This window comes from Tribolium madens, unplaced genomic scaffold, assembly GCF_015345945.1.
Source record: "Tribolium madens isolate multiple individuals breed KSU strain unplaced genomic scaffold, Tmad_KSU_1.1 Scaffold_1;HRSCAF=32;Tcas5.2_LG8, whole genome shotgun sequence".
Lineage (NCBI taxonomy): Eukaryota > Metazoa > Arthropoda > Insecta > Coleoptera > Tenebrionidae > Tribolium > Tribolium madens.
In genome coordinates this window covers 6594779-6611306 of record NW_025400984.1, presented here as the reverse complement: position 1 = coordinate 6611306, position 16528 = coordinate 6594779, and the positions used below count along the sequence as shown (strand labels likewise).

The window sequence follows — 16528 nt, the reverse complement described above, 5'->3', positions numbered from 1 at the left end:
AACACATTTCAAGATAAATATAGAATATAATTAAATGAAAAAGTAAAACAAACATGTAAAAAAATACAAAACATAAAACAAACAAAAATAAATGATAATACTATTAATATAAAGATTCAGAAAGAGATCCTTCTTCTCTTTGGTAATTGGAGGCTGTCGTCCGAGTCGGCAGATAGGTAGATAGATTCTTCAGAACTTTGAATCATTTCATCAACCTTTCTTCTGGTCTCACGATCCTAAAAACAAAATTTATCCAAGTCGTAAAAAATCTTACAAAACCTTTGCAATCCACTCATGATTGAAAACATCTACAATTGCACAGCGAAAAACTGGGTTCACGGTGATCATAGATTTCACCAGATCCTTGGCCGACTCTGAAATACTTCTCCAGGCTTTATTATCCCATGTTATTTTACCCGCTACAATGTTTTGCGCAACTTCTTCCCTACTGGAACCACTGCAAAACGAATATTAAAAAGAAATCACAATATATTTATTTTAAAGCTACAGAGATTAAACTAGCAGAAATATAAAACGTGGTAAAATAGCTTTAGGATAAAATAATAACAATTAGTGCAGTCAGTTTTCTACTTCTATTACTCTATTAAGTTCTATTACTCACATTATTTTATCTGACAGTGGACGAACAGAGCGTAGCGAGGCCTATATATTTAAAATTTCAGTCCAATTATAGCAACTGTACATTTTTATAAATAATTTTCAGATTTCTAACAGAACTCGTTTACAATTTTTTAATAAACAATAATACTTACGCAAAGGGCTGTTTTCGACTCAGCATGTAAAACAGAATCACTCCAAGACTCCAAACATCAACTTTTCTGTTGTAGGGCTCAAAAAATCGCAAAACTTCAGGTGCAGCGTATTGAACAGTCCCACAGACAGTCTCCATCACACTTATGTCGTCCATGATTTTGCTTAATCCAAAATCTGTGATTTTTATTGCGGGATAGTGATTTTGTGTACTCAGAAGCACATTTTCAGGCTACAAGACAAGACTAAATATGCATTTTACAAATGTGGTTGTCTTACTTTCAAATCCCTGTGTGTAACCCCATTTAAATGTAAATATCTCACTCCAAGTAAGATTTGATAAAAAATAAACTTCACCTCACACTCAGGTAGCGGTAAAGATGAACGAATTCTACTTGTGAGTTCCCCACCACTCATATATTCTAAAACTAAGAAAACCTCATTCTCAGTCTCAAAAACTTCTCTCATTTGAATAACAAAGGCCTAAAATTTCGCAATTATTTTACAGAATTTTAACAGCTCAAAATTACATGACTAAACGAGCTTAGTATCTCAACTTCGGTTTTAATACTTGTGGAATTACCCCTCTGACGCGTTGAGATACTGGACCTTGGTTTATCAATTCGTTTTATAGCAAATTGTTCCAGAGTATGCTACAATTACAGGTAGTTAAAACATAACAAACATGAAAAAATAAACCTTATCAGTCGCTAAGCGAACTTGGCCAAAAGAACCTTTTCCTAAAAGCTTTGTAATAGTGTATTTTTGGCGTAATTCTCGAGGTAGAAACTCGAAATCTTCACGATTGATATCGCATATGAAACTGTAAGCTGAGCAAAATGTTATGTTTTGTGTTACACTTGACTTTCGCTAATACCTATAATACTGGGTTGTCCAATAGCAATGACATCGTCATTGCAAATAACACATTTGTTATTTTTACCAATTTTTGTTTTGTTTATAAATGTTCCGTTTTTGCTTAGATCTGTAATATAAATCAAATCGTTGTCTTCTCTCGACAACTTAAAATGGAATTTGCTAACATTTAAAATTGTGGGGAACTGTCTTTCGTCGACAAAAATATCGCAACTGGGGGCTCTTCCAAAAGTATATACCGGTTCAAACAAATCTAGAATTTCGTAAAAGTTAAAAGCCCGCATTGAAGAAGACTCACCGATAGACATCATTGATGAAATACAAGCACACAGTCGCCCCCATGGTCTCCTTATTTCATCTAGTTCTTGGGAGGCTACGATGTCCTCCTGCGTCTGTGTTAATGGAAGATCTTCCATTTCTAATTCAAACAACGTAAACAATATAAAGGTGTACAATAACAAAAAATGATATAAAAACAATATGGCACAACAATTTAAGCAGAGGAACTTTCGAACTACATCTCGACTCGAAAGAATAGCCGGTAGACATGTTTATTCACAAACAAAAGGCGCGAAATGAAGCTTTGTGATTGGTCGAAAATACACGTGCGCAATGTGCGGGAAGTTCGAATATTTTTTTTTGACTTGACCTTTATTATGGATTTATTTAGATAACAAACACATCCCAAGCAACAAGATATTTATTATATTTTAAAGTCACAATGAAGGTTACTGCTTTTCTTATATTCTTAGTAATTTTTGCCACTTATGTGGCGAATGTGGCCTCTCAAGAATTTGTAGAAGCCAATCATTTGTTTACTTYTGCTGTTTATAAAGTGAGTTCTTCAAAAATTATTTAAAAATTTTATGATTTCTTGTAGGAAAGTGTAAAAAATGAACAGAACAATYTTCTAGTGAGTCCCCTTTCTGCTGAAGTAGTTCTAGCTTTGGCTCAGTCTGGTGCCAAAGATGAGACAGCTACAGAAATCCAAACTGCTCTCCACTTACCCAATTCTGATCAAAAAACTCAAACTGCTTTCAAAAAATTTTTTTTGCTTTTTAAGGGGACTGAACACTACTCTCTTCATACTGCCAACAAGATTTATCTTCAAGAAAATTTTTCTATTAGAGATGATTTTAAGAAAATTGCAACGGATACGTACCATTCWGAGGTTGAAAATATTGATTTTTCCAAAGGTGWAGAAGCTGCCAGGGTTATGAACCAGTGGGTTGAGAATCAGACAAACCATAAAATAAAAAATCTGATACAGYCTGATAGTCTCCGTGGCAGTCCTTCTGTTATGATAAATGCCCTTTATTTTAAAGCACCTTGGGCTTCCAGAGATTTTCACAAATATTCTTATTTAAATAAAACTTTTTATAAAACAGCCACTGACAAGGTCGAAACTCAATTCATGATGGATCTTGGCGGTTCTTATCAACTTTATGAAGATAAAGAACTAAAAGCCCAATTCTTGAAAGTTCCATTCAAAGGAGAAGATGCCCATATGGTTTTTGTGTTACCAAATGATATAGACGGGCTCGGCAAGCTTGAAGAACAAACAGATAAAATTTTCAAGGAACATCAATTTCAACCTGTTATTATTAACATAGAGTTACCACGATTCAAAATTGAAAGTACGATTGATTTTAAAATAATTTTACAAAAGGTAAGAGTGCAGAAAATCTATGAAAATACTGATTTTGATTGCAGTTAGGTGTTAGGAAGGCTTTTATGAACGGTGAAGCCGATTTTAGTGGAATTGCTGGAGARAAAGGGGAGCTTGTTGTGGGAGGGGTTACACAAAAGAGTTATATTGATGTTAACAAGRATGGTGTTGAAGCAGCAGCTGCTACGAATCTAAGTATGGTTGTGTACCCAAAAGATTTTTTTATAWWTTTTTTTTTCAGTTTTTACGATGTCTGGACCTCCACGTACTGACAAAGATTTTAAAGCAAATCATCCCTTTTTGTTTTATATTCAAGTCAAAGGTGTGATTCTTTTTGCAGGAAGAGTTGTTGATCCGCAATACTAAAAACATGACAGTTATTTTTAATTTRGTGTAAATAAAAGGAACAAAAATATAACTTTTTTAAATTCTTATATATAATATGAGGTCTTRATGTTAACGGAACATATAAACCRTTTTATTTGTTTTTATAAATAACAAATAATAATCAATTTATTTTATTAATGGTTAAGGTTAACGCTTGACCTTTTACAAAAACAATTTATTACAATAACTTAAAAAATGTTTTTTACTTTTTTTGTAAAACAGAGCAAGCTTTTACCTTAAAAGAGTTTGCTAAACAGAATAAAAATGGTGTAAACACAATTAGGAATCAAATAAAATTTCTCACTGGTGAAACAATAATTAAACATAACAAAAAATCAAASAACATAGAACAATATAACAAAAAACAGAAACAAATTAAATCTAAACACAAAGCAAACACATCNGCTTGACCTTTTACAAAAACAATTTATTACAATAACTTAAAAAATGTTTTTTACTTTTTTTGTAAAACAGAGCAAGCTTTTAAGAAAGTTTTTTTAATATACGTATTTTTAATTATTTTAAGTTTTTAGATTTAAAGACATCATAATATTAAATAATAATAAATGTTTCTCATCAACATAATTCAGCTTCTTCTTCTAACTTTTTTTGAATTTCGCTCTTCCACCATTCAGAATTTAAATCTTGAAGCATAGCTTTTCTTGCATTCTTCATGCACTCTTGGAAGCCCTGAATATCGCAAGTTGTTTCTCCTTTATTTTCGGAATAACATTGTTCGATTGTCTTATTTTCTTCTTGTTGTCTTTTGTTATATATATCAAATCTATATTTTTTCAAAAATTAAAACTACATGATTTTTTTTTATTTTGTGTTTATATTACTCACCGTAATTCCCATAAAATAGGTGAACTCGCATTGACGACCACTTCTTTGTGAGTGTTTATCTTACAAAATGCTGTATAATTTGTTTTAAATGTAACTTCATCAAGCTTCTCCATAAAAAGATCCCATTCCGAGGAATTCTTGTTTAAAAATTCGTCTTTTGGTTCACAATATTGTGAATGTACAACGAAAATCTAGAACAAGAGCAAGAAAGAAAGTACAAGGAATCGGATTGGAAATTTAATTCATAATTGTAATTAGAATTGCGCCGTCATTTAAAAGTTATTTAACGATTTTGAAAATTGATTGCAATTAAATTGGCTTAAGCTTATTTAAAAATATTTAAATGACTCTTTGTTAAAAAGTAATTATTATAATTCGCTTACCACAAAGGTGAGTAAAAAGATTACTTTCATTTTGGGCACCTGAATAAAATATATAATTTGTAAAATGTTTATTTTTATATGTTTTTTATAATTCACTTACCACAAAGGTGAGTAAAAATATTACTTTCATTTTGGGCACCTGAATAAAATATATAGGTAATTTGTAAGATGTTTATCTTATCATTGAATAAATAGTCACTTGTGATTAATATGTATAACCCTATTTAGATTAAATTTATTGTGAGTTATAAAAAATAAATAATGTGTAAATAGTGTCATTACCTACATGCGCAGAGGAAATAATGAAATTACTTATTTATTTTGCAATCTGTTTCTGTATTATTCACTGATATTGACATTAAAAATGTTTTAACTAATATTTTTGCAAAAAATACTTTAGGTATGATAATAAATAACATTATCCATGAACTAATTAACTAATCTGTTTTCTCCTTATCAACTCTTCAAATTTTCGTATTTTCATTAATAAACTATAACAAAAACATTTCTATTTTGCACTGTAAACAAAGTTTGTATTATTACCAAAAACTTAAAGAATAAAATCAAAATAAATAAATAAAAGATAAATGAACGAAAACTTTAATATGTAAGTTAATATAAAAATTATATTTTTTGATTATTTGGAAATTATTATTTATAAGTAGTATGTAAAATGTCAGTTTTACCGCAAACTCAGGAAAGTATAATTTTTTAAGGAAAACACCTAGATTTTCAAGGTAACTCAAAAGTAAATATTTTGAGCAAAACAACCAGCTTTCCAAGGGTAAACAGAAAAAATCGTGAAAACAACCACAATTTTCATGGTAACTCAATAAATGTTAACTTTTCAAGCAAAACACCCCGATTTTCCCGGGGAAACAAAAAAGCAAATATTTCAAACTAGTTCAACAAGGGTAAACAATACAGTCCGATTTATCCAACACGATTGTTAATTATAATTAATTAGACGAATTTTAAGAAGTTATTCAGATGTTTTTGCGCTACTTCTGGAGGTAATTTTGTAAGTAAAATAACAGTAACTTTTCGTAGCAATTCAATATGCTCATCGTGTGTTATAAAAAAATTAAATTCTTCACCGTTTGTTTTACAACAAAGAGTAAATATTTCATTCACTTTCAAATATGTTACCTTCCATTTATATGAAAAATTATTTTATAAACTATCGTACGAATTCTGATTTCGTTCTACCACAAACCGCGCATTTTGACTTTAATCGTTTTCTATTATTTTTTGTTGTTACAACTTGTGGATTAACATTTTTAGTTTTTTTTCCTGCATTTAGTAAAATAGCTATTACCCATTTAATAATAAAAAACTCAGATTGATTCACTAAAAGTGTTATTAACAATATCATAAAGAAATTCAGAAGTGCCTTATCAAAATCACCATGTAAAATAATATTACTTCTAGATCTACTTGTATTTTGTGGTTGATTTGTAAGATCAACTGGGATAAAAGGTCTTGCGTTCTTAAACTGCTTAGGATTTACATACATCAGAGGTAATTTATTAAATGTTTTACCACATACTTTTTTATAATGAGTTAAAATGGCGTAAGCAATATTATACATATTTCTATCTCAATCTAAATTTAACATTTCTTCTGGATATCTAATACCATCAACTTCAAACCAAAGATTTTTAAGATTGCAATGATTAAATAAGCTACAATATTTTGACTGATCATTATTTGTTTCTCTATCTACTTGAAAACCGCTAATTCCGAATAATGGATTGTGGACATTCCTATAAATATTAGTTATATTGATGGATATTGTTTTTCCTGATATATTTTTCTTCTAAATACATTGCCAGGATCTAAACATAAATATGCTTTGTTTATTTTGTGATAATACTTTTAATTCGTTAATCAATTCAACTTTGGTCAGATAGGTAATTATTGGAGCTCTAATAATAAAATCTTCTATAATTATTTTTGCTTTTGGATCAGTTGGCTTTTTACATATAGCATTATCATCACTGTTTCTTGTAAAAGTTATTTCAAAACCACCTTTAAATATTGGATGTTGTACGTCTTTAAAGAACCCTAAACCAAAATTAGCCAGATTTTCAAATACTGAAAAATCTTTTAATTGTGATTCATATTCTGATTGAAAACCAGAATTAATTGTGAGACCATTATTATCCAGTGAATAACTTATTGTTCCTTTTATAGTACTCCAACATATTCTATTTGATCTAACATTTTATCATGTTTTTTAACCTCTATCTGAGTAAATAAATGTGCTGGAAAATTGTCACTTAACGTAACTTTATTATCAGCATTAAAATCATGATCATTACTTTTTTGTACAACTTTACCAGTTATATAGTACTGAAATCGAGGTCCAATAAATTTATCACCCACAACTGTTTTCCTATTAACAGCATTTAAGTTTAAAATTGAGTCTGGTTGAAAATTTACATATTCATAATGAATATTTTGTAAAAACAGCTTTCATGTATTTATAAAAAATATTGTAGATTTTGTAGAAATAATAAACACAAATGACCACAGATAGGTGGATCGTCATAATTTTGATATCTTTCTTCATTATACCACAAATTATCTTAGTTTTTTAGATTTAAAATACCACATTCGTTTTTATTTGGTTTGGATGGTAATTCATTTTTCATAAAAACACCTCTAAAATTTTTTATTTTCAAATTATCAACTAGTTTTAGTATATCAAAATTGGACAAGGGAATTATTTCTTCTTGATTTTGCCAGTTTTTTTTTTGTTGCTTAGTCCTTTTCTCTCCATTGCTTTATTATGCCGTTTTTGTTCTTCCAATTCTTTATCTTTTGCTTTCTTATTTATAACCAAATTTGCTATTGCAGCTCCTGCTCCTGCCAAAGCACCTAAAGCACCTAAACCTGCAAATAATAGGGGTAGAAATCCACCAGTATGATTTTGCTTAAATTGATCAAAAGTCATTGTTATTCTACAACCTTTTTTATCTTTTTTAGATTTCTCAATTTTCGTAATTTGTCTTTGTGTAAAAAGATTGAATAACTACCGTTGGATAGGTCAGCTAGTTTCAGTTGTAAAGAAACCGGTACTTTTTTATTGTAAGCAGTTTGAATCTTTTTTCTGGGGTGTATACCGTTTGGGTATTCGCCAAATTCGTTTCGTCCGAATTTTCCAATTCACGTTTTAAGTCACTTATATATTTTTCTAATTTTTCATGCCATATATTTTTAAAATGTTTTTTTTATAGCGTGCTGGTACTTCCATAAAGCATATATTACAAGTGAACTTATCATTTTGTCGTTTTTTACAGTCATAACATGTGTATCCAATTCCATATTTTTGATTTTTACTTTTAACAAAATTTTAATGAGGTTTAATAATTTTGCAGATAGAACATTTTCTTAATATTATCTCATCTTGTTGCTCCATTTATTAGTGAAAAAATTTATTAAGAATATACTTCTATAATTTGTGCGAGAATCGTACTGTTTTGTTTACCCTTGTTTAACTAGTTTGAAATATTTGCTTTTTTGGTTACCCTGGAAAATAGGGGTGTTTTGCTTGAAAAGTTAACGTTTATTGAGTTACCTTGAAAATTGTGGTTGTCTTCACGATTTTTTCTGTTTACCTTTGGAAATCTGGTTGTTTTGCTCAAAATATTTACTTTTTGAGTTACCTTAAAAATGTAGGAATTTTCTTTAATAAATTATACTTTTCTGAGTTTGCGGTAGAACTGACATTTTACATACTACTTTTATAATTGATAAGAAGTATTTTTATGAGATAAGTATCTACATAAATATCATAGTTACTTCTAGCATAGGCAAGACATTTGTAATTGTATAGACCTTTGTCCCGGCGCATCCACCATTTTTGGTTTTGATGATTGTTGCAAATGTCTATAAGCTATATTTTTGAAAAGTATTTTAAAATTAATTTGTTGACTGTACAAGTAATTAACTAACTGACAAAACTATCGTAGTAACGTTTTCACAAAAAAATATAAAAACTTTCAGTTTAACAATTCTAGTAAATTAATATTACTTAAAAAAGTAAGGTACTGCTTGTACAGGCTGTCCCACGAGTAATCATGAGCCTGAAAATTTTTTTGAAGCAATTAACATTACATTTCATAGATAACGTGGATATTAAAATATTTTGTTTTAATTAGTTAAACATAGTAATCGTATTTTTATTTTTGACAAATTTCTATCTGTCAAAATGACTACTCTAGTTTTAGAAAGTCCGTCTATTTGGATATCGCGCTGAATAGAAACGTGCAGTTTGCGAAGCGTTTTTCAAACATTCTTCATAAATGAGAATCTTGTTGGTCTTTTCGGCAAAATTTTAGTAATTTTCACTAAATTTTCAAAGGTTCGACTTTTTATAAATTAAAGTTGAAGTGTGATCCTTGGTCACTATGTTTAATTTATAAAAACTAAATATTTTAATATCCACGTTATCTTTGGAATGTAATGTTGGTTGCTTTCGAAATTTTTTCAGGCTCATTATTACTCGTGGGATCTCCTGTATAATTTTGTGCAAAGAATATTATATAAAAAATGTACTGTATTGTATAACATAGAATAAAAATAGAAGTAATAATTTAATAAATTCTAGTAATTGTGTAACTTTCGCTTGATTACTTCAGTCTTGATGTAATCCGATTATTATTGAGTGATTTGTACATACACACAAAACACAGAGCTCATTTTCTTTTACCTCAACAGTGTTGTTTATTTTTAAAAAATGTTTTAGTTTTCAACAACTCTCATAATCTTGGAGAGTAATAATTCTAATTTTGTCGATTTTTTATCACAATTGATATCAGTTATACCAGTCACGTTTTAAACCCAACACCTAAATTGCTCTAGTACTTTTAACTTGATACACAAAATCATCAATTTAGAAATCACAACTTTACTCATTCTAAAAATAAAAAAAGAATTTTTAAAAGGATAAGATTTGTACCACTTACTCGACATAGACCCACAAATTTATCTGTACTGTGGAAACTTTTAATTTAAACCAAAACTAACACGTTTCAACTTAAAATATTTTGTGCAAGTCAAATTTAAAAACATTTGTAATTGATAATAATAAAATTGAAAGCTTTGAAAGCCGCTTTTTTGAATTTTTGACTCGAAATGAGAATGAAATATATTTGGAGTACAACACAATTAGAGAAATTCATGAACGTCTGTTTAAAAATTTGTATTGCAAAAATGTATGTTTATGGGACATAATTTGATTTATAGTTTGAGTGGCAAGAAGTTTAAAAATAACAATTTTTTTCAATGTTTAAATCATAACCAAATTTCAAACTTTTCTAATATTTTTTTTAAGTTATAAGACTGTTTTATTGTAACAATAATTTGAGTTTAAATATTTTGCAAAAATTAGAGAAATGGTGTTTGAATAAACACGTGTCCTGTAGTAAATTTATTACAATTTTTGCAGTTAAATTAATTGCAAGTCAATTTTAATAAAAAAAATACATTTGGAAGCGAAGCAAAAATCACAAAACTAAAACTTTTCACTCGTATTTTAATTGTAATTGTATGTAATTGGTTATAAAAACAAAACTTATAAATTCCATTTTATTATTGCGTTGGTGCTGTATAACACAATAACATAATAAAAAAACAATAAATACTTTTCCAAAACTGTATAAATGGATAACGTATGATTGTGATAATCCAATAATATTTGCTAATTACCATAAAAATGACTATCCCGGAAATAACAATCAGCCAAGGCAAATTACGTGGTGCCACCTCATATGACATAAACGGTGACACCTACTTCCGGTTTCAGGGAATTCCTTACGCTAAACCGCCTTTGGATGTTCTCCGATTCAAGGTAATAATAATTTTGGTTTTGATCAAATTTTGCAAATTTTTAGGCCCCCCAACCCCCTGAAAATTGGACAGATATTCTCGACGCGACCAAAGAGGGTGATCCTTGTTATGGACAACATTTTTTCAAGAAAAATTTAATTGTGGGGAGCGAAAATTGCTTGGTGCTTAATGTCTATACTAAAAACGTAAAATACTATAGCCCATCACAACTGTAGTAGGAAAATTATTTTTTGTAGCTTCGCAGCGATACCAATCGAATTACACAACCAGTACTTTTTTGGATTCATGGTGGAGATTTTGTGGCCGGAAGTGGTACCAGTGATATGTATGGTCCTGATTATTTAATCAGCGAAAATGTGGTACTTGTCACAATTAATTATCGGTTGGGGATGTTGGGGTTCCTAAGTTTTGAAGATGTGTCTTTAGGAGTACCCGGCAATGCTGGGTTTAAAGACATGGTAATGGCTTTGAAATGGGTTCAAAAAAATATTATATTGTTTGGTGGAGATCCACATAATATAACCATTTTTGGTTCCGGTTCAGGTGCCATGTCTGTCCATCTTTTGCACTTATCGCCTATGAGCAAAACCCTTTTTCATAAAGCTATAGCTCAGAGTGGTACCATTTTGAGTTTGAAGGCACGTGGCACCCTTACAATTGCACAAATAGCTTCAGTTTTAAAATTAAGGGATGAAAAAAGTGTATACAAGTACTTAATGTCACTGAAAGTCCAAGATATTTATAAACTCCAAAAGACTTTAATAGAAGTAGGTAGTGGGAAAAATTCTATGGGCATTTTTTGACATTTGTGTTTTAGACTTGTGGTCCATTTGACCCCAATCTTTTTGGTTACGTCGTTGAGAAGAAATCAGATGAACCCTCATTCTTGAAAGAAGATCCTTTTAAAATTATTTCTTCGGGAAATTTCAACCAGGTACCACTTATATGTGGATACATTTCCAACGAAACCATTGGTTCCGAACTCAATCAAGGACCAACTTTTGAAGAAAAAATCATCCCTTGGTTTTTTGGTTACGAGTTTGGTAGTCTTGAAAGCTACACAGTGGCCAAAGAAATCAGAAAGTTCTATTACGGTTCTGAGGAAACTTTACCAAGAGACAAAACCAAAACAACAACTGTAGGTAACGAACCTTTATCACAAAAAATTATTCAGAAAATTTTAGTTAATTTCTGACTCTCAGACAGTTTTCGAAATTCAAACAACTATCAAAAGGCATTGCGTTTTATCTCGAGCCCCCACTTACTTATACAGAGTGTCTTTAAAAACTGCCTTGAAGATATCAGGGATTTCAGTGGATGTTAATTACATTTTTAAAAATTTTGCCACAAATATCAAACCTGGAACCAAGGAACACAAAGCAATGAAGAGGTTTGTCAGATTGTGGTGCAATTTTGCAAAATATGCAAATCCGACTCCTCGGAGAGACGATATATTGTTAAATGTTATTTGGAGATTTGTTAATAATGAAGACGAATTAGATTTCTTAGACATTGGTGATGAGTTAGTTGCTTCGGCCAATCCTGACGCTCAGCGAATGATATTCTGGAAAAAATTGTTTATTAGAAGTCCCGCTAATGGTAAATTAATGTAACGATAAAATAATAGAGTCACCTTGGAGTTTGATTTTTAACTAAATGTTTCTTAATAAAAAATATACTAATATAAATGCATGACTTTTACTCACTTTAAACAAATCTAAAATGGAACCTCTAGTAACAACAGTGCAAGGAAAATTAGAAGGTACCACCTGTGTTGATTCATCTGGAGAGAAATACTATAAATTTCAAGGCATTCCCTATGCTAGACCCCCTGTAGGCCTTCTCCGATTTAAGGTACCTCCTCAAAAATATTCCTTTTTTTGATTAAGTTTTCAGGCTCCTGAACCTCCTGAAGAATGGATTGGAGTACTAGATGCTACAAAGGAAGGAAATTCTTGTTACTCTAGACACCCATTTAATAATAAAATTGTTGGGAGTGAAGACTGCCTATATTTGAATGTTTATACGAAGAAAGTAGCATCAAGTAATGAAAATAATTCTTTGTTTCCCGTTTTGTTTTGGATTCATGGAGGTGCTTTTTTGAACGGATCTGGAGGAACGGAAATGTACGGTCCTGACTTTCTAATAACTCAAAATGTGGTAGTGGTAACTATAAACTACCGCTTAGGGATATTGGGTGCTATAACTATTAAAGCTGAAATTCTTTTTTAAAACTTTATTTCAGGATTTTTGAGTCTTGATACTCCAGAATTAAAAGTACCAGGCAACGCAGGTTTGAAAGACATAGTAATGGCTTTGAAATGGGTCCAAACCAACATTCAAAATTTTGGCGGTGATCCCAAAAATGTGACCGTTTTTGGGCAAAGTGCAGGTGGAGTTGCCGTTCATCTCCTACTTTTGTCACAAATGAGTCATGGTTTGTTTCATAAGGCTATAGCCCAGAGTGGGTGTGCATTTAGCCCTTGGGCTCGGGGTACCACCGGTATTAAAGAATTGGCATCGATCTTACACTTGGAAGAAAATGAAGAAAAGATTTACGAACTTTTGTTAAAACTACCTGTAGACGAACTGTTCAAACTTCAAGAGAAAATTGTTTCATTCTTAAATATATATGCAAGTAAACAAAGGGCTTTTGCCTATGTTGTTGAGAAAAACTCTGATGGTTTTTTATGCGAGGAACCGTTTGATATTATTTCGAGTGGAAAATTTCAGCAATTGCCTTTTATGATAGGGTACACAACTGCGGAAACTTGGGGGTTTGATTCGCTCAGACCTGATGATTGGCCAGGGGCTAAAAATATGGAGGATTCCATTCCTTGGACTCTAGGATTTAAAACTGGAAGTCCTGAAAGTCAGGTTATGGCGGAGAAAATAAAAAAGTTTTATTCCGGTGGACATATTCCCACCACGATTAAACTAGAAACAAAAATTGCGGTTTGTATTCAATTTTAGTACTTACTTTTGATTCTAGGTTTTTGATTTCAGATTCACACTGATGCAAATTTTGTTTTTGGTGTCTATAAAACTGTTTTAAACCACTTTAACAAATCGAAAGCTCCCACTTATTTGTACAGGTTTTCAGCAGAGACTGAACTAAATGTGATGAGGCAAAACTACAAAATCAAAATTCCAGGTCTTTGTAACTTTTTTTTTGCATTTTAATAACATTTAAAATTTAGGTGTGGTACATTGTGACGACATTGGTTATTTGTTCAAAAATGTGTCTTCTCCTCGTATTAAATCTGGTTCTAGGGAAGACATTTTGTTGAAAAAAGTTGTAAAATTATGGACCAATTTTGCCAAATTCGGCAATCCTACACCTGACGACGAGTTAAGTGTTACCTGGAAACCTGTGACTGATAAGGAAGTTGATTATCTCGATATTGGCGACAATTTGATCTCGGCTACCAACTCAGTTGAGCACAAAAGGATCAAATTTTTGACACATCTCTATGAACGAAAAAACTCTTCGTCACACTTGTGAAAAAAATTGTGAAATCAAAAATAAATAAACAATTATATTTATGTAATTAATAATTTAATAGATATTTACTCCACAAAAAAATTAATTTAAGCGCTCCGCGTAATCTAATCTTTCCGAATGTATCTTGCGATTAGAATGTTTATTTAATGGACTGTTATGTAAGCAGTATTTACAGTGAGATCAGTACTTTAGCCGCAGTTGGTTCTCTATTTTGGTGAAAAATGTTACCGGAGTTGTCAATAGAACAGGGGAAACTCCGAGGGTCCATTGGGACTGATATTCGAGGAAACAATTTTTTCAAATTCAAAGGAATCCCATATGCGAAACCACCTTTGGGTGGCCTCCGATTCAAGGTAAAAATTTTGGTTACCTTGAATCGTTTTAATTGTATTCCAGGCGCCTCAACCTCCGGAAAAATGGACCGGAGTTTTAGATGCGTCTAAAGAAGGGGATGCTTGCTACCACTGCGACGTAGTAAGAGAAAATATGATTGTTGGTAGCGAGAATTGTCTGGTTTTGAACGTTTACACGCACCAGGTACTTGGGTTTATTTTTGTAATTATGGTCTAATTTATTTAATTATAGTTAAGTGATGGTAAAAATTTTCGCCCAGTCATGGTTTGGATCCACGGAGGTGGTTTTGTTTGGGGATCCGGGTCTGAAGAGTTATACGGCCCTAATTTCCTAATGACCGAAAGCATTGTTTATGTTACAATTAATTATCGTTTGGGAATGTTGGGTTTCTTGAACCTTGAAGACCCATCCTTGGAGGTTCCCGGCAATGCTGGTTTCAAAGACATGATAATGGGTTTAAAATGGGTTCAGAAAAACATTTCCGCTTTCGGGGGTGACCCCAACAATGTTACAATTTTTGGAGAGAGTGCCGGGGGTGCTTCTGTTCACTTGTTAACACTGTCACCTCTAGCGAAAGGGCTTTTTCACAAAACGATTGTTCAGAGTGCTTCTGCTTTAAACCCTTGGGCCAGAGGAACTAAAGGGGCCAGCTTGATTGCCAAAGTTTTGAACCTTGAAGGAGCTGATGATAAAACAATTTTGGACCATTTGAGAACTAAAACCGTTGCAGAAATTTTGGAAATTCAGAAAAAAATTGTTGATGTAATTATGAGTTGGTTTATGGCCATTGTTTTAATGGGGTGTTTTAGCCTTTGGTAGCCAGTGAGATTCGACCATTTGGACCTGTGGTTGAATCTGGTGACAGCAAAACGGCTTTTTTGGCTCAAGAACCGTTTCAAATAATTTTATCTGGGAATTTTATTCAAGTCCCACTCATGATTGGGTTTACATCGCGTGAAGGAATGTTGGCACAGTTGTTTAAAGATTGTCGTAAAGAATTCTCTGTTCATGATTATATTCCTTGGTTTTTTGGTTATAGTAAAGAGGAAACGAAGGCTCTTAGTGCTACAATAAAAAACTTTTATTTTGGCAATGAAGAACCATCAGCGAAAAATGTTATAAAAGCATTTGATGTTAGTTTTTGACTCTACTTTTATTGTTTTTTTTTTATGAATCTTGTTTTTTAGTTGGTCACTGATATTATATTTCTTTACGGTATTTACAAAACTGTGACGACTCAATATAGTCGTTCAAAAGCACCAATCTACATGTACCAAATGTCAATTGAAACAAAATTAAACTTTTTCAAGAATTTATTAAAAATTCAAGAACCTGGTAACTAATTTTTCTATGGTTTTAAGAGAAAAAAATCTGAATTAAACTTTTAGGTGTTTGTCACGCTGACGATATTGGTTATCTCTTCAATCATTTTGTAACTCCGAAAATAACTCCCGGAAGTGTTGAAGACATCGGTCTTTCAAGGTTTGTTAAGTTGTGGACAAATTTTGCAAAGTTTGGAAACCCAACTCCCGACCAAAACGACCAACTGTTGCAAGTTGTGTGGAAACCAATCACAAATCCTGAAATTCATTTTCTTGACATTGGAAACGAATTGAAAATGATGTCAGATCCATATTCCAAAAGAATACAGTTTTGGGAAAAGCTTTATTCTGAGAGTCCTGCTGGAAAAAGGAAATAACTGGACTATTTTGTTAATGGGGCGTAATATAGCTTGTTTCTAATTCTTCTTTATTTATCTTTGATGTTAAGTGTCTAAAAATAGAGGTGACCGCACGACTTTGATCAAATAAAGATTTAATAAGAAATAAACATTTCGAGAACTTTGATTTCTTTGAATAGTTAAAAATAATGAAAATTATA

At 31.3% G+C, this 16528-nt stretch overlaps 5 protein-coding genes across 6 annotated transcripts; 3 read left to right on the top strand and 2 right to left on the bottom strand.

Moving 5' to 3' along the window:
* Positions 1-8: 8 nt before the first annotated feature.
* LOC123016487 (serine/threonine-protein kinase Chk2-like) lies at positions 9-2226 on the bottom strand. 2 transcript variants are annotated; one of them, XM_044416912.1, is made up of 8 exons: positions 1946-2226; positions 1649-1900; positions 1471-1601; positions 1302-1424; positions 1051-1254; positions 774-1003; positions 280-457; positions 9-236 (listed from the first exon to the last, which is right to left on the bottom strand). In XM_044416912.1, exons 1-8 carry the CDS (start codon positions 2061-2063, stop codon positions 117-119), a joined length of 1356 nt encoding a protein of 451 aa, XP_044272847.1. In that variant the 5' UTR covers positions 2064-2226; the 3' UTR covers positions 9-116. The 2 variants fall into 2 exon arrangements, with proteins under 2 accessions (XP_044272847.1, XP_044272849.1); XM_044416914.1 differs by lacking the exon at positions 9-236 and adding an exon at positions 623-663 and having other exon boundaries at positions 337-457.
* Positions 2171-3750, top strand: LOC123016488 (serpin B3-like). The gene is made up of 4 exons (XM_044416915.1): positions 2171-2482; positions 2528-3316; positions 3361-3511; positions 3558-3750. The coding sequence occupies exons 1-4, from the start codon at positions 2369-2371 to the stop codon at positions 3680-3682; spliced, it is 1179 nt and encodes a 392-aa protein (XP_044272850.1). The 5' UTR covers positions 2171-2368; the 3' UTR covers positions 3683-3750.
* Positions 3751-4195: 445 nt separating this feature from the next.
* LOC123003538 lies at positions 4196-5151 on the bottom strand. The gene is made up of 4 exons (XM_044396351.1): positions 5033-5151; positions 4933-4971; positions 4550-4740; positions 4196-4487 (listed from the first exon to the last, which is right to left on the bottom strand). Exons 1-4 carry the CDS (start codon positions 5060-5062, stop codon positions 4280-4282), a joined length of 468 nt encoding a protein of 155 aa, XP_044252286.1. The 5' UTR covers positions 5063-5151; the 3' UTR covers positions 4196-4279.
* Positions 5152-10654: 5503 nt separating this feature from the next.
* Positions 10655-12404, top strand: LOC123004027 (juvenile hormone esterase-like). Its single transcript, XM_044397129.1, has 5 exons — positions 10655-10789; positions 10833-10973; positions 11025-11555; positions 11606-11926; positions 11973-12404. The coding sequence occupies exons 1-5, from the start codon at positions 10655-10657 to the stop codon at positions 12399-12401; spliced, it is 1557 nt and encodes a 518-aa protein (XP_044253064.1). The 3' UTR covers positions 12402-12404.
* A 106-nt stretch (positions 12405-12510) lies between these two features.
* On the top strand, positions 12511-16477 carry LOC123004101. The gene is made up of 12 exons (XM_044397216.1): positions 12511-12642; positions 12685-12985; positions 13034-13743; positions 13795-13942; positions 13989-14289; positions 14469-14490; positions 14527-14646; positions 14690-14830; positions 14879-15409; positions 15457-15780; positions 15835-15982; positions 16036-16477. Exons 1-12 carry the CDS (start codon positions 12511-12513, stop codon positions 16344-16346), a joined length of 3189 nt encoding a protein of 1062 aa, XP_044253151.1. The 3' UTR covers positions 16347-16477.
* Positions 16478-16528: the final 51 nt, after the last annotated feature.

Coding starts and splice junctions, on each gene's coding strand:
- LOC123004027 (XM_044397129.1), top strand. CDS start 10,655: ATGACTATCCCGGAAATAACAATCAGCCAAGGCAAATTACGTGGTGCC. Junction 10,790..10,832: donor TGGATGTTCTCCGATTCAAG/GTAATAATAATT, acceptor GCAAATTTTTAG/GCCCCCCAACCCCCTGAAAA. Junction 11,556..11,605: donor TCCAAAAGACTTTAATAGAA/GTAGGTAGTGGG, acceptor TTTGTGTTTTAG/ACTTGTGGTCCATTTGACCC.
- LOC123004101 (XM_044397216.1), top strand. CDS start 12,511: ATGGAACCTCTAGTAACAACAGTGCAAGGAAAATTAGAAGGTACCACC. Junction 12,986..13,033: donor CTACCGCTTAGGGATATTGG/GTGCTATAACTA, acceptor ACTTTATTTCAG/GATTTTTGAGTCTTGATACT. Junction 14,491..14,526: donor AGATCAGTACTTTAGCCGCA/GTTGGTTCTCTA, acceptor ATGTTACCGGAG/TTGTCAATAGAACAGGGGAA.
- LOC123003538 (XM_044396351.1), bottom strand. CDS start 5,062: ATGAAAGTAATATTTTTACTCACCTTTGTG. Junction 4,741..4,932: donor TCTTTTTACTCACCTTTGTG/GTAAGCGAATTA, acceptor CTCTTGTTCTAG/ATTTTCGTTGTACATTCACA. Junction 4,488..4,549: donor CCTATTTTATGGGAATTACG/GTGAGTAATATA, acceptor GAAAAAATATAG/ATTTGATATATATAACAAAA.
- LOC123016487 (XM_044416912.1), bottom strand. CDS start 2,063: ATGGAAGATCTTCCATTAACACAGACGCAGGAGGACATCGTAGCCTCC. Junction 1,901..1,945: donor TTCATCAATGATGTCTATCG/GTGAGTCTTCTT, acceptor ACGAAATTCTAG/ATTTGTTTGAACCGGTATAT. Junction 237..279: donor ATCATGAGTGGATTGCAAAG/GTTTTGTAAGAT, acceptor TTTTGTTTTTAG/GATCGTGAGACCAGAAGAAA.